Below are 17,037 nucleotides of genomic sequence, written 5' to 3'. Positions count from 1 at the left end.
GTGAAGTTCCAACAAACAGTGATTCCAATAGACTGATTCAAAACACAGATGATCCTCATGGCTATAACTTAGAAAACCTTCACGAAGTCAGCCAAGAAATGATTTTTTTGCAGACATTCCAATAAACAGGAACGGAGTCCAAGAGATCAGCTAGTTCCCTTTCTGTCAGTAGGATCAGCTGTATTTATGTTATTCCTGACAGATATGTGTCTAACATGTTCTTAAAGATTTCCAGTGATAAATTCCTAGCATTTCGACAAGCACTCTATTCCAATGCTTCACTGTCCTTTACTGTTAAAAGGTATTCCCCAGTCTAAACTGACTTACCCATACTGTGCTGTAAACCTGTAACTTCTTTTCCTGTTGGAAATGGACGTGGAAAAGAGTTTATTACCTTACGTTTTGCAACAATCGTACGCATTTAAAGAGTTATACCTTTGCTTACACTTTTTTTTCAGCTAAGAAACCCCAGTTTGCTCACTCTTTCTCTCTAGCTGAGGCCTTGCCAATGCCAAGTACTGATTAATAAATTACCTGCTTATGCAGCTCAGAATGGTATGAGCCTTTTTTCTGCAACAGGATGATTTTGTTACATCATGCTCAGTTTGTGATTCAGTAAACTTTTAGATGTCCTACATCCCCAGCTTGTTTTCAAGATCCTGTAAACACAAATGTAACAGTAGCTACCTCTTGAAACTGCGGTTTGCATTGTAGAAAGTTCCCATTTAATATATTAAGATAGTATTAATTTTTATCTGTGCACAGGCCCAATCTCTTACAGCAGCATTTAACATGGCTATGGGTATACTGTAACATAGACAGGCATCTACAGGGCTGAGTGGAGAATGCTGTGAGTTAATGAAATGGTGCCTCCATTAGCCATAAAGAAATGAAACTTGGGTTGAGTTTGGGCTGTGGTTTGGAACTGAATGTTGGTAAAGCTTCTTGAGATCTTAAGACAACTTTCTTGCTCGAATTTCTATTCACTCCTTTGTGTTGTACTTACCTGCCTCTACAAAGTGATGGCAATCTCAAATACTGCAATCAGACTTACTCTCACTGAAGAAAGTTTTAAGTGGATTCATTTGCATTTACAATGTAGGAGCAGAAACTAATAGTTATTCTGTAGCTGTCATGGACTAGTAGACTGTGGCTGTAAAACACTGAGAATATTAAACAAAATCTTACCACCTCCATGCTTACCTTGAACTGCTAAGTATTTCCTATTATGAAAACTAATTAAAAGCTGGGTTTCCGACATTTTAAAATTGCATGCTAATTGTCCTTCCAAGTTTTAACACTTTGTGCTTATTATCCTCACAGTGGCAAAGTTCCTTCAGTCAAACTCTGTCCATGCTATTGATGTTTAGTAGGATTTTTAGCTGGAAAGATGAGATAAACACCTTTGTAACATGAAACAAAAAAATAAGCTCCTTCACATGGTTTTGTAAGACCAAACTACAGATTAGGAGAGGGAAGAAAGAACTTTAGAATGATGAAGTGAGACTGAAATAACCTTTTTTTTTTTTTTTGTCAGTTTCTTCCTTTTTATATTTCAGCTGTTCCAAAACTTTATGGAAGATCACTTACCTGGACTGTAACAGTATAAAAGCTCTTTAACCTGTTTGTGGGTCTTCATCTTAACTTGTGTGGTGAAAAAAAAGCAGCCCTGTATGTTTAATTAGCATTTGTCTTAAATACTTATAGTAACCTATAAGGAGAATTCCCAGCATCTCATGCCAGCATGTTTTAAAATGCTGATGAGGATTGCTAAACAGAAAACCTTTGATATGGGATAACAGACTTAACTGTTCTGTACAATGATTTCTGAAGGAACCTTGAAGCCTGGACAACTGGAGAGGAAACAGTTTAAAAAAAAAAAAAGTTTACGTGGAAAATACAAATATCAGGGTCTTCTCCTGGTAAGTCATTCCTTGCAAGGTTGTTGCTGTCCCAAAGTTTTTCTCCCTGACACAGACCATCAGATTCAGAAGTGACATTTCTGTTCTTTGTGGAAATTGAGGATTATCTCCTTCTCACTGGTCTGGCAGTTCAGCTCTCCACAAAGCCCAGGCTTCCCAGACCTCCCAAGTCTACAAGAACACAAAGCAAATAAAGAATCCTAACCTTTCACTCAGTCTCCTTTGGTTACAGATCTCCCTTGTGGCTTTCCGTGTTCAGCCTCCTCAGTGTCAGGCAGCCTCCCTCTGAAGCAGGAGTTAAACTCTCTCCAGGATATTTCAGTTTCCTCTCTCATCTTGTTTCTAGCGTATGACAGGGATGTCCCTGCTTACAAACACTTTCTCTATTGAAACAGGAATTTGCTTGCTTCTTCTACACCACTTTCCTGAAGAACTGAAAGACTAAGAACAAGATCTTTGGTATGTGTAATGTGGCACTACGACACACAAGGCAGTATGTGTTTCATAAGAACATAGCCATTAATGTGCAGACAGAGCACACGTAAAAAACAAACCTTTAGGGTAGCAACATTGAGGACTTTGAAACCATACTTTTATTTCAAAACTCAAGTATGTGATACTATACAGTACAATACCAGCACACTTGTGCAAAATCTTACAATCTTACAAATTTAAATATGATACACAAAAATAGTGCCCTTTTAAAATTCCTTTTACTAGAAACATCTGTGCTGTGCAGGAAAAACAATAAACGTGTCTTGTTAAAGCAGAAAAATAAATATTGCACCTCAAGAAAACTATTTCAGTGTTAATAGCATAAATAATAGATCTATTTCTTGTTATCTGATGTGATCTTTGAACACAGACGTTGATTTTTTTTCTAGATAAAGCAAACTAATATCCAACAGATAAAATTACATTTAGAATAGTTTTTGAGCTCAATCTAGTTTCCTATTAAAATAAAGGTGTATCCTTTAACTAACTGAAATACATAAGCAAAAATATTTAATGTGCTGTTAGTCATTGTGGTTCATTATTTTTAGTGGACAGTTTGCTCAAAGTAGTTATAAAAAGAACAACAATTTCTTTTTAAATAAACTTTATCTTCATCTTTTCATTGCCATTAAAATCTCTTGCCTCTTTCAGTCCATTCCCTACAATGATTAATAAATTTGTGTCTAAATTATACTTGCCCTAAACATGCAAGTAGTTCAGTTCAAATCAGTATAACTACTTACGGAAATCCACCCTTGTGCACTAAGTCCACAAAAAGCCAGTCTGCTGAGTTCCAAGAGAGGATGGAGGCCTCGTTCACCCACAGACCAAAAAAAAACCAACTTAGCGCATGCTTAACATTAAGCAGTTCAGGAGTCCTATTGGTATCAATAACTTTCTACATGTACTTAAAATAAGGTGTTGGACACACATGAGTGCAGATGTAAACAAGAGCGAATTAATTCAATGATAGGCATTGTTAATTATTTCTCCTCAGTGCAGCCCAACATTTCCACAATCCCATAATGAAATATGTGCCATAATTTTTTGGCATAGGAGTTTGTGAATCTTCAGGACTATTTACCTTCAATTTACCTATTTACCTTCAATTGCCTTATTAAGTTATCAATGCTATTTGTAAAGAATATTAACTTAAAGAAGCTGATTTTAATTAAGTATTCAAAGAGCAACTGACAGATTTCTTCAAATACTGAAAGTACGTGAAATGTCACAGTAGTTCTTCATAGTCAGATATTCTAACTGAACCAAACAGATACTAAGTAATTTGCAAGAAACCTTCTTCTGTCTTATTCTTTACCAATTACAATTTTAGACCAAATGACACTTTCCCATTATCCTTTTTGAACTTCCTTAAGCACACTATTCCTCAACAATATATACTTTAAAATAAAAAACAAACCTCCCAACTGCTTATAGACTTCCCACCCTCCAAAAAAAGGTGGTAGTGGTCTGCTTTTTCTTTAAATTATTATTATTATTTTATATTTTTATTTTATTTCTCCATATAAATGTCTCTTAAGAAACATGTGGCTAAAGATGTAACAAACAAAATTCACCAGCAGGATATTTGTTACTAGTGCCAGATACGTGAATTAAATTTCTGACTGAGTTAGAAACCTGTTTTCTTTGACAGTTAGCTTGAGGTTCAGTGTTTACACCGAAAGAAAACAAGACAATACTAACTTCATCTGAACTGAAATTACAGTACTTCATAACATACTTGTCCTTCAGTTGGTCAACAGACCTGTTAGAAAATGCCAGAAGAATGCAAGACACGAGTGCAATCAAGTGTCACACTGATTTTGATATTGTGGTTAGATGCAAGCATATAGCTATGGAAAGACAAACATAGATCATCTTCAATCAGAAGTGATGTTCAGCAGGTACATAAGGTATACCTTAAGTGACATGCATTTTGGTCTCAGCCCTAGCTGATGTGGTTCTTTATAGATAATGGCTTCACCATTTGAAATTGCTTGTCTAAAAATTTCAGGCTTTCAGATTCTTGTGTAAGAACTCACAACTCCCGAATAGGCAGAACTGCTAAAAAATCTGGGCAAAAGATTAATCTATCATGTCCTGATAGTTCAGCTTTGAAAGCATATCAGAACAGTTACATACTTGGCATCAGATTCTGAAAGGGAACTACTAAAAAATTGCAGTGATGTCTTCAAAGTCCTCATTCCCTTTATGTCCTGATTCACCTAGGCACTGGTAGGGTTTTGGCTGTGTGCAGAACTGTGTTCCTAGTGCAGATCTCAAAGGATATCTATTTCCAGTATTAGCAGTAGGGCAGAGTCCACTTAGTGTGAACGCCTATATACACAGGTTTGAAGACTTTTTTCTTTTTTTTTTTTTTTTTCAATAAAGAATTGAAGATTTCTTCCAACATCCGAGATTGCTGTATTTTGGGCTTAGGCAACACATCCAACCTTCCAGACAGCAACTATTCTTTGTTGTAAATAGTGGTGAGTCTGAGTGGCATACACACACTTCTTGCAAAGTATGTCCCTTTTATATATCAGGAGTTCCCAGATTTATTTGACGGTATCAACTGTGTCACCTAGACCTTATTTTATGTTTTGTTGTGCATCCCATTTTAAAAAAAGTGGTGGTCCTATTCTTAGAGTATATCATAAAACACATTTATGCATGTACTTAGTATTCCATTCAAATAATTATACAGTTAATTCCTCTTATAAAATTACTTAATCAGCAAGGCATTTGGTCTGATAATATAATTCTAACCTCCCATAGAAGAGCTTCTATTTCTACCCAATAATCATGAAAAAGGAAATTAATTAGAGTACTTCAACAGTCACCAATAAATTCAGGAAATGCAAAGTAAAGCACTAACTGCAAATGCAGGTTTTACAATTTTCTTCAAAATCATAGCAGAGATAGCAATGTCCTGTGCAAATCATTCCTTTAAATGTCTTGCTAGTTACTGCCACAACCTTATCATGATTCAATATTCCTTTATTTGTATGAGTCGTTTACAATAAGAGGACAGACAGGATTATTTATGAGATTGTCATTTTGGCAAGGTATGTTCACAATGTATCCCCCAACCTGCTGGTGTGGAGTAACTGACTTGTCTAACAGATCACACTTAACAACCATAAGGATGACTAAGCACTACCTTTAACAACTGTGTTCTAATATGCATACTTGCTCAGGTACCATAAATACATGGTTGTTCCTTTATTATTCAGTACGTTGCTCATGTTGAAATCCTGAGTTCCACCAGGAATATTGATGGGCAGCAGAACAGCTGGCCTTCCCTTCAGGTCCCTCTGATTTTTCATCACAGGAGTTGTATGAATGGTAGATTCCCAACACCACAGCAAAAATGATTATCGCAGCCACTACAAGCCATACCACATTCCAGTGTTTACACAGTTTGGGGTACAGTATATGTAAATAATTAATGATGACTTCAAGTCTGCTGTAAAATTAAAAGAAAACTGTTATATATTAATCATATACAAATTTATTATCTTAAAGTTTTTAGTTTGAAAAGTTTCGTAAATGTATGGTGCACCATCTTTCTTCCAAATACAAACACCCTGCCAAAGAAGAATCAGACTGCTAAATTCTTTTAAGAAGAGCTGTACACTCAGACGTGGGTGATATTTGCAAGACGGCTGAAGACCGTAAACTTGACTTCTATTTCTCCCACCTGTCAACTGGCAAATCTCAGAACTTGATGTCATGTAAAATTCTGCACTGTTCATAGCTTGTGCAACTAAACTAACCATTTCTTCCTAAGAGTTTAATGACTAGCAAGATGGCTGCCCTTCTGGATATGGCTGAAATCTCAAATTAACATATGTTTATAACCATAAAGGTTATGGAATGGAAATAAATTCTTATGGATCATGTAAGGATTCCTACCTTAGCTTGCAATGGTAGGAATTCAATATTTATAATTTATATTAGTAATATAAATTACAATTAATGATTATTATTAATATAGTAAAACGACTAATAATATACATTATAATACTTTATAATTTATAATTTATTTATTTTATTTAATAAAATATTACTGGCTTTGGCCAGCATTCTATTCATCTGTAACACAAAAGTCTCTTTACTTTTAACATGCAGGAAATTGCAGGTATATTGAATTGGGTGGTAGAACCACCAAGGAGATTCAATAATTAACGCTAAGAAAAGCTGAACATTTCAGAAAAGTTTTCCAGTTAGGCATTAAATGCTTCAGGTAATAAGCAGAGGATTCAAAAGTTCCCCATACAAAGAGCATCGGGTACAGATGTAAACATGTAATTGCTGAAAGGCAGGAACTCCATCACAGTGCGGTTCTGCTGCATCTAGACAGTTTCCAGAGAGAGTAGACACCTGCCTGTCCAAGTCAGAGCAAGTTCAACATAGCTGAGGAGCTTGTCTTAATCTGCGTTTACTTTGTAGATATACTGAAAGACTCACCTGTGAAGATCCTTTGGGAATGACGTATGGCACAAATATGGGCATCAGATTCCTGAATTACAACTTTCATGAGACAATGTATGCCTACTGAGACATACATTCTGGCATCTAAACAACTTTTGTGGAATTATTTTTTACTTCGAATGATAACCAAACCCCATCAAGATGAAACATCTTGATGTCAACATACAATTTTAGTTGAAATATCAAAATAAAAAATTTTGCATTTTGCAACTATGGTATCTCAGAATATGCCTTTCTGTGAAAATACTGTTATTTCAAATACACTTCCCTAGACTGGAAGAAAACATGTGAAGATAATAGTATAGAACACTTGATTGGGTACCACAAATAGAAAAAAGTGGCTCTTCTTCTAGGGACATATTACACCACTGTCTCACCTGCTTTTCAGGTTTTTTATCTCATCTTCATTTTCACTTTCTTCATGTTCATCATGACTTTCTTTTGGTATCTCTTCATCTTCTTCCTTCAGTTCCTGAAGTTCTTTGGTTTTCTTCAAGCCTTCCTGATAGCTTTAACAGAAAAAAACATTTTTCTTATTCTAGCATGCTGTATAACTCTGTTCCTATGTAATGAAAAATTAGCTTTTTTTGTTACATGCAATAAAACACAAGTAGCAGTGTTGCAGCACTCAGATGAGTAAAAACTAGCTAAAGACCATGAGTATCGCACACAGAGAGCCACCCTTCCTTAACAGAAGATTTTATTAGCTCTGTTACCAAATTTATCATCTTAAAAAAGAAAAAGAGATTATAGTTCTCAGCAGAGCACAACTTTTGTCTATTGTAAAGGAGTTGGTAAGTATTTCTCTATTATTTTTCAATCATTTTGAACACCCTCTAGATATTTTATTTTCATGGAAAATAAGTGTAAATCAATGCTAAAGATAGATGGCTTGTTGGATTCTGCAGTAAAAGATCAAAATTTTTGTCTCATTCTTCACATAGTACAATGTTCTTTGCTTGACATTTAGAAACAGATCCCAAAGCTGTTAATTTCCCTAAAACATGCTGTGTAAAGCACTTGGTAACACAACCAACATGAGTTTATTGCAAAAGTGGATACCTACTCTTTACGCATTTCCATGTATGCTTTTCAGAATAAACATTTCAGAAAATTTTTTAGGATTATCCTATCATGAAGCTGAACACTATCGACTTAAAACCACCCATTTAGCTCTGAATCTCTGATATAACTGCTCTCCCACAGTTTGGCTAACATTAATAAAAGATGAATGTGAACAGCTATGATGCAAACATAATGAATGAAGCTCACTCACATTGTTTCCCAAATTGCTTCAATTATGACCATTTTCTAGGAGCTCATATTACTTATGTCACTCATTTTGCATTTAAAATTACATTTTAAAAACATACGTCCTCATCTGGTAGCACATATTTACAGATTTAGTTAACATAAAATTTTCCCACCCTTTGTTATACGCTTCCTCTTCTATCTTGGCTTTCGTTTCACGATTGATTTCTTCCAACCCACTCTGTGTCAGCGCAGAAGTAGAAGTTTCACAGTCAGGCTCTCCATTAGTCTTACCACTGCCAAGACAAAAGGAACAGACAAATAGAAAATAACAGCACTGAAATGTATTATATTTGGAGTATACTACTGAACAAGAACAATCACATGCAATTTTGTGACTCCTGATTTTTCTTTAATGTACATCAGAGAAATAAAACATCTTTCAAAAGAAAAAAATTAAACACTAAGCAAAATTTTAGTTTCAAAATGTTGCAATTTAAGAACAATAATTAATATGTTTTTAAGGTATTAAAACTTGCATTTTGCTGCTTCTTCTTTAAAAAAGAACAGAACATTTGTTTCCCAGCTTATCCATGGCATTTATTTACTGTTCTTTAAAATAATCCCCGCAACTTTCTAAAAATCATCTTAGAAATTGTAGCCTGCTTCGTCAGAGGAAAACAATAGAAATAATACCACATATTAATTTAACAGAACTTCTTTCTTATTTGCCTTTTAGGTACTCCTCTCTGCTGACTTTGTACATTGAACTGATGCACAGGTAAACAAATACAAACACATACATAGCTTTTGTCACTAAAACTTTTCTTAAGTAAAAGCTTTTAGCAGTTAGTCTAAAGACAAGCCATTACATGTTGCTGTCTTTCTGCAGTGCTCAGCTGTCCCTATTTATTTAAGTCTGTGACAGAGACTTTAAGTGATTCAGACATGACTTAGCAAATCTATGAAAGTCAAGGTTTAATAAGCTCAACAGTGGACTCTATTTCAACTTCTAGAATCTAACCCTTTTTGTAGGCCTTATTTTTCTGACACTAAAATCAATGGCAGGATAATTCATCCTGATTGATGCCATCTGTGGGCAATGGAGTTTCTCTCAAGAAGTCATATTAACAGTAGACATTATTTTCACTTGGACTTTAAAGACATTATGAATATAATCTTGAAGTACTCGAATATACAAAACTCTGCTGAATTACGTAATTTTACACTACTATAGCAGCTGTCCCATGCATACATACTTACACTCAAACTTGAATTTCAAGTTCTACTTCTGTTACTTGATAACATGATTTGTTTTCTTAAGATCCAGTAAGAAATATCAATAAGGTGTTCCCTCCCCCCCATGAATTTCTGTACAGTTTCAAAGGATGGTCTAAATTTTGCAGAGTTCTGTTGAATTGTAACAACTAATGGCATAGTTCACTATTTTTTCCCAATTCTTGCATATTTTCATTCTCGGTAAAGCACAGAGATAAAAAAAAGACATAAGATAAATTTTGTCCTGCCTCAGCACTCATCTAAAATATGGGAAAATCAATATTTTGTACTGATGTGAGTTCTACATATATTAAAGCTTTTAATTTGCTTGTTTAAAGTATCCTAACAAACTTGAATTTAAATTAGTATTGCAGACATTTTATTGTGGTTTGTAAACAGTCTGAACAACCAAAGTAGTAATAATACTAGTAGTAACAACAACAACAAAAATCAATGTGATGTTTTAGTAAGTTTTACTTCTGAAACATCAGCAAGCAACTTCCTCAGAATGTGCAACATTTCCTGAAAGAGATAAGTATTTGTAAAGGTGACTGAATCCAGGCTGATTATACATATGAATAGACTATTTACACACATAGGTTTGCAAATGCAACAGTACCTGTACCCATAATGGTAACTGCTTACAAGGACCTTGGAGAACAGCTTGAGTATGTCTTCTGTTCTCATCCCAGTCTCACATGTTTTCATATTTCCCATCTTTGTGTTCTACTCCTACAGAAGCTTTACATTTCAAGAACTTGCATAAAATTAAATTATGTGTCTACATGAATTTCAACTGTAATAACTTAAAAGGTCTTCCCAGAAATGTGCAGATGCACATGCTTTCCATCAGAGCAATTCTTTGCTTTCCTTGTCCATAAAATTATTATCTTGCTCCAAAAGTAGTACTATTTAAACCCATGGAATGACTTACAGAACTATTATGGAAAATGGATAACAACACCACACCTTAATCCAGCCAGGACATCTACACTAGTGGTAAGTAATACAGAGTCAAAAGGGCAATTGTTTTAATGAAAAATATTTTTGCAATTTGTAGGTACTAGAAAACTATAGATATTTTGCTTGTTTCTAGGCTGAAAACCAAAATTTCCTCTTTTGTATCTCTATTTTTTAATTTTAAAATGCAAACTTCTCTGGCTGTTATAACTAAAATCTAACGTTGTTAAAACTAAAATCTCAAACCTAATGCTTTAATTTAGCTGAATGTTCATTTCATATTAAAAAAAGAATTACTACTTGATTTAATCATTGTTTTGACTTCTGTAAAATTCTGATGATCTACTATTATGATAAATTATACTTTTGAATTTCATATAGTTATGTTAATTCATATAAATTTAAAAAGCTACATGATGCTGGATATCATAGTATTTCAAAGTACGACTCTTACTAGATGGCCACACATTGAAAAGGCAAGGGCAGAACACAAACTTCTATTACTGGGATAGTCAAGTTAAGCAGTATTCATACCCAGGGTTGCTGATGGCCAACTTAGATACAGCATTAATTCCTTCCAGGAAATATATTTTTAAAAAAGCCACATGCATTGCATGTAATACTCTTAGTTTTGTCAAGTTCTGAAGGCAGGCCTACTCAAATGTGTAAATGTATGATCTTCTGCTGCAGTTTTACTTGATGAGTTCTAATGATTATAGCAGGCTCGATTTAGTTCTGATACTGCTTGTAAACTCTTTGAATATGAAAAGAACAATATGATGGTGACATAGTAAAGAACAGTTACCAGATCGTAAATCAACGTAAGCCAATATTGTGTCACTGATTTCAATGCCTTATGCCTTAGTACAACTTCTGCCAGGAAAGATAGAAATTATATACCTTTCATTTCATACCCGGATTTAATAGGTAATGAGATGAACTAGAGAAAACTCACTTTTCTAAAAGTGCTGGCAGAACAGGAGTAGCTGTTAGATTGCTCTTTCCATTACTAGGTGATTCAGACTGTAAGTGAAAAACAGCAATAAATGTTACATCCATGAATTAATTTCAAATGAGTCTTCAGTAAAATGACAAAGTCAATGTGCTGCTTAGGTTTTCCTCCCACACCCACGAGCAAGGTGTCTTTAACACAGAGCTTTCAAATTACTCCTACTAACCACAGTAAACAATGGACTTACACACTAAGAAGAATTTTCTGCAAAATTCCCTTCTACCCTGCTTATTTTTTCCAAGAAATGTCTTTCTTTACTCTATTGCTTCTCTCCATATTAACCTAGGAAATGTATTTGTTAGCTAAGTTCTCAATGGAAAATTTTAAACAAAAATAAATAATAATAAATTATGGTAAACAAACGCACTTGGTTCCTGAAACAATTGACCCTGAGTACATAATAACTAAATTGCACAAACAGATTGTTTTCTTAAAACTAAAATGGATTTAGCATCTCAGCAGCACCTGTCATTTAAATAGCCCTACATTTTTAACAGAAAACTGCATAATTTCCAGGTTATGTGCCATCTTAGCTCATCTCTGAACCATTGGTATCCCTTGCAGCTTTCTTTCAAAGCATTTATATAGATTCATTAGGTTAAGATTAGATTCTCATTTAATTTATGAAAATTTTATAAACAAAAAGTCAAGGCAAAGGGCTGATAGCTCCACTAATCTCAGAACATGACAGAACTTCTAAATTTGTTCCACATACGTTTCTGTAATTAATTACATACTTTTATGTTTAGTGGACTTTTTGGCAATGAAGAGAAGCAGTCCAATCATCCTCTATGGATTCTAGTTAGAACTTCTCTCCCACAGGGGACAACCATTTTTACTACTTCTTTCCAGTACGTTACTACAGATTAAAGGCAAATTGTGTAAGCTGATGTCTAATGGCTCTGAATCACCAGCTAGCCCTCTTCAACTCTGTGTCCAAAGTGGATAGATTCTGAAGGCGTATGTCCCTTACACAACAGGAATTACCTTTGTCCATCCTCTTCACTAGGAAGGAGTCAAAATAAGTTAAAATAATGAAAGAGCTTACATTTTTTAGTAAATTTAGCTTGGTCCTGTGCAAAAGTGGTTTAGACAAAAAGTAGTATCTTTAAACTGCGGGGTTTACTTACCAGGGAAGGCATTGAAGGTATAGGTGAAGCTGTTGGTGACTGACCAGGAATGTTTAAGGAGTTAAATTTAGGAACAACAGCAACACTGACTCTCCTCCGTGGCATATTCTGTGACAAACAACATTTTTTTCTATCATACAACAAGATAGGCTGAAGAACAATTCTACAAGTTAATAGGTGTGACAAAGATGTACGTTAATGTCCCTTGGGGGAAAGGAGAGTTGGGAACAAAATTAAGATAAATGGCTGTTAGGGCTGTGGTTTTCCCCAAAACTTACTCTAGTACCGTCTGGTATGGCAAGTGCTTAGTGTGAAAAGAGGTGGTGTATTGGGATGCTACTCTTTTCCCTCCACACTGAAAGCCTTGTTAAATTTCATCTTTTTTTTGGACTTCTGTTTCAACTTATCTGGTTCTCATTCTGAAATCCAGTCTTGCCCTCAGCATGCTCTGTACTCTAATTCTTTCAATCCAGCACTCAGAGGCGCTAAAGAACTACAACCCAAGCAAATAAAAATATGAAAAGAAATAATAGAAAGAATATAATGCCTTTGACCAACAAATTTCATAATGGTTACATTGTGATTTGGCTGTCTCAAATCACTAGTTGTTTTAGGAAATTTTGTAATAAACGATCTCCAACACTTGGAAGTTTTGCAGAAATGGAACACTGGCCATGTTAAAGTTATTAATTGATCAAGCCAAAACAATCTTGAGATAATCTCTCACTCTGAAAGCTTTGTCAAAACAAACAAGATACTTTGATGCTAACTGAAAAATGAGCCCCGCTTAAAAATAACCATTTATATCTAAGCTACTCTGAACATGATATGATAACGATAACAAAAGTGGTATGATCATGGAATCCTGAATGATACAGTAAGTTTTGATCCAATGTTCAGCTTCCTCACTGAGGAACTAGAATAAAGCACAGGATGTAAGTCATTCTCTGGAGCACAGGTATGTGGCCTGGAATACAATCCTTCTTAAACAAATAGGTCCCTTTATTATTTATATCTTCCCAGCAAGCATTATTATTGAACAAAGTCATACTTAATCATGTATCCAAAATGACAAAGCACTTGCACTAAATTACATGAACAATATTGAGAATTTAACAACACTATGTTTTGAGAGTGTATGTAGACAAAGAAATTTCACTACATAAAATGTTCACTTCATTTTCTTTATATCATAGAAATACCTTTCCAACAGTAAGGGACATGGATCTAGATGAACGAGGTACTCCATCTTCTGCATAAAAACAGCAGATAAAGAACAGTCTTAGACTATATGAGTATCTATAAATAATATTAATATACCCCTAGCTTGTATTTCAAACTCAGATATAGTATATTTATACAAGATCTGTAGTGACTGCATATTTATCTGTCATACAGTTCTGGTCTCAATTACACTTGCAAAAGAAATTTGAAATAATTGCAAAAAATTGAACCATTACTATCTTTACTAAGATCAGGCAAAAGCCCACTATTTGCCTCCATGTATAAGTTTTTGCAAAAGAAAATACTCATATTTCAGTTTCCAGAAAACTAGCAAAGAAAAGGTTTCATAAAGAAAAAATCTTTTTAATAATGAAATTTTGCCATTATCTGTCACCTAAGAGGTAGCTGTGTTAAAACTGTGCAAACTACGCGTATGTACCTATGCATAGGCCAATGGAAATGTCATTGGATCTCATCAGAATTTGGTAAGCAATAGTGATTTTATATTACTGTACCGTAGCATTAAGTATGGCTTATATTAAATATTTTAACTGTTATATCTATAACTTTTTGACATCTACTCCTGTAGATCAGAACTTCATTAAGAAGTTTCATGATATTTCACTTTTTATCATTAATAGCACCAACATCTCTCTGTACAGAGGCAAGACAAACCCTTAAATTTTGTTTTTCTTTACCAGATGCACCATAGCTTCTGCTAGAATTCTGATTGGCAAGTTTCTTGAACTCCATTAGTTCAGCATGATCCTTTTCATATGTTCTTTTCAGATTTTCCACATACTGCATCATTACTTCTGTTGCCTTTGACATACGCTTCTCCTAAGGAAGAAAAGAGGGGAATACTCAGGTAACCTCTACGGTTCTTAAACAAATCATTTGCCTCTATGTGTATGTTCCCTGTCAGGGCTAAATCTGGAATAGTTGTTGTTATAGAAATATTGGTACCTCCATGATTGAAAATTCCTAAGCTAACTGGAACACAAATGCACATGCATTCATATATATACACAGAATATCATAATTTATTTTGTCATATATTTATACAGTCTGTCTGTGTGCCTATCTATTAGTTATGTGGTATACGTACATTTGTTTTCAGACCCTCAAAGGTCTTAGTCACTGGCATCAGTCTAGTTACTTTAGTGGGAAGAAGCAACAGTCTTGAACCTAGGAGGTATTGCTGTGTTCTCATTTATACTTGCTTTGTTCTTATATGCTTTATAGTTCCGATTAAGCTATTGCCAAAGGTAGGTGACAACTAGATGAGCTTTTCGACCCAAAAAAGTTTTCTTATTCATTCTGCACTGATTTTAAATAAGTTTCTTGTGATGTAGCTATAGTTCTGAATAATAAATACGCTCCTATTGTACAAATGTTGAATAGCTTCATGGGTAATCTTCTGTTCGAATTCTATTTCCAGACTGAAATGGTATCTTATCTGACACTATAACAAACACCTTTAATCTGTCATAATGGTAAATAAAATTCAAATTCATATAACCTCCAGCTATGGCTGAAAAAGAGAAAGAGTGAACGCGTGCAGCCAGCATACGTGTTAGACACCAGGATCTTCTTACCTGGCGAACGGCTCCAACCATCTCAGCACGACTAGATAGTCTAGCAGCTAAGCGCCGCAGAACAGCAATATCCTCCAATAGCTTCTGGTAAGCTTCTCTGTGTTCATAGTGATGCCATAAGTGAGCTGAAGACTGAAGTGAAAATACATAAGCTTTATCATCATGTCTTGCCCCTTTTAGTTCAGATAAAGCAGCCTGAGCCACATAAGCAGGGCAGAGACTGCCTTCTGTCTAGGCAGAGCTACACATTGACAAATTAGCCCCAGAGCAGAGCCATCACTACCACCAGAGATAACCTAGAGAGTGTTGCTGCTCTGTTTCAGACTGATGCTTCACTGCATACTGCAGGCACACTTTTCAAGGAGTTAAAGAGGGCTAAGCACATTTGCAATACTTTTCCTTTTGAAATTAATGATGAATGATGCCTCACTACCTGTGAACTTTACAAATGCCAAGTTTATTTGAACTAGTACTTACAAATGATTATCAAAACACAAAGAACATTTTAATTCACTGTGCACAAGGTGTTAAGAAGGCCATATGTTCTTTCAGTTCCATGACACTTCACTTATTTGGAAAGTAAGACATTATAGTCTCAAGAATTCCAAATATAAAAGAGTAATAAAAATTAATACAGCCTGTAAGTCAAACGGTAATTGCAATTTCTTAACCATTTTTTGTCAATCAATACACATACTTATGCACTGGATTAGTATCATCACTTTGACTGATAGCTCAGATTAATATTGGAAAGCATCAAAGCATATAACTTCCTTGGGATTAGTTACCAAAAGCAAGAGTGAATTTAGATGTTTTATTAGCCAAAACCTTAGTGGACACCTCTTCACTGAATGAGTTTTGAGTTCACAGAAAAGTTTGATATGAGAAAACCTGATACAATTTAGTTCAGACTCACAAGCAGCCTTTGTGATACTGGATGATTCCTATATTCTTAAAGTGCACTTTCAGGATGCCCCAGTTTTGGCAATGGGGTTTTCTTAAGTAATTAATCACTGTCTTGCAGTTCATACAATTTTCCCTCCAACCACCTGCATTGTGCCCTAGTTCTCTGCAATCCCTCACTTGTATTACTGCAAGCATAAGTCAATGCATTGAAGTGATATGTGAAAAGAATAATCTCTCCTCCTCCTCTTTTTCGCTCCCCCCTTTAAAAGAAGGGAGTGATGTCCAGTAACTTTGAGAAACTGCATTCGTAGTGCAAACCTTTGGTGCAGAAACACAGCCAAGAGACTGATGAATCTGGCAAAATGACAATTGCAACAACAAAAAATTCTTATCTATCGCTGAAGCTAATAATGATATGTGATAATAAATTGCATCTGAAATTTGACTGCAAGACCCAAGAAAGCATAAAGGAATCTGTTTGAGAAAAACACACACAGAATTTCGGATTTTCATGTTTTTCTTGGCAACTGTAACTTGCTTATTTTCTTGAACAAACCTGAAGTTCATGTAAATCAGCTTTCTCTTGAAGTTGGGTTTTTGAATAAAACATAAATTATCACAAGATTGACAAAAAAATCATAAAGACTGGTAAAACTGTCATTGACCCATAGAACATGTGCCTGTCCTACAGAAATGATGATAGCCTCCCACTGAGATTGGAACAAGTCTATCTAATATGACACAGATTATACAGAGGCCATCGC

General features: G+C 34.9%; 1 protein-coding gene across 13 annotated transcripts in view; it reads right to left on the bottom strand.

Moving 5' to 3' along the window:
* Nucleotides 1-538: 538 nt before the first annotated feature.
* IRAG1 (inositol 1,4,5-triphosphate receptor associated 1) overlaps nucleotides 539-17,037 on the bottom strand; it is a 76,332-nt gene continuing 59,833 nt past the window's right edge. For 11 of the 13 annotated variants that reach the window (XR_008466190.1, XR_008466193.1, XR_008466196.1 and 8 more), the window contains 10 exons: nucleotides 15,368-15,499; nucleotides 14,468-14,609; nucleotides 13,748-13,797; nucleotides 12,546-12,653; nucleotides 11,359-11,426; nucleotides 8,342-8,461; nucleotides 7,292-7,423; nucleotides 2,128-5,886; nucleotides 1,204-1,382; nucleotides 539-659 (listed from right to left, as the gene is read on the bottom strand). Coding sequence is in view for 1 of the 13 variants with exons in the window: in XM_054200155.1 (XP_054056130.1) it covers nucleotides 5,646-5,886; nucleotides 7,292-7,423; nucleotides 8,342-8,461; nucleotides 11,359-11,426; nucleotides 12,546-12,653; nucleotides 13,748-13,797; nucleotides 14,468-14,609; nucleotides 15,368-15,499 (993 nt within the window). In the remaining 12 variants the exon portion in view is untranslated. Of the gene's footprint in view, nucleotides 660-1,203; nucleotides 1,383-1,424; nucleotides 5,887-7,291; nucleotides 7,424-8,341; nucleotides 8,462-11,358; nucleotides 11,427-12,545; nucleotides 12,654-13,747; nucleotides 13,798-14,467; nucleotides 14,610-15,367; nucleotides 15,500-17,037 lie in introns of those variants that run through there. The other 2 variants (XR_008466195.1, XM_054200155.1) reach the window with 2 other exon arrangements.

This window comes from Rissa tridactyla, chromosome 4 (assembly GCF_028500815.1).
Source record: "Rissa tridactyla isolate bRisTri1 chromosome 4, bRisTri1.patW.cur.20221130, whole genome shotgun sequence".
NCBI classification, from domain to species: domain Eukaryota; kingdom Metazoa; phylum Chordata; class Aves; order Charadriiformes; family Laridae; genus Rissa; species Rissa tridactyla.
Note: the sequence above shows the minus strand (reverse complement) of the source record. Positions and strands in the feature narration are given on the sequence as shown.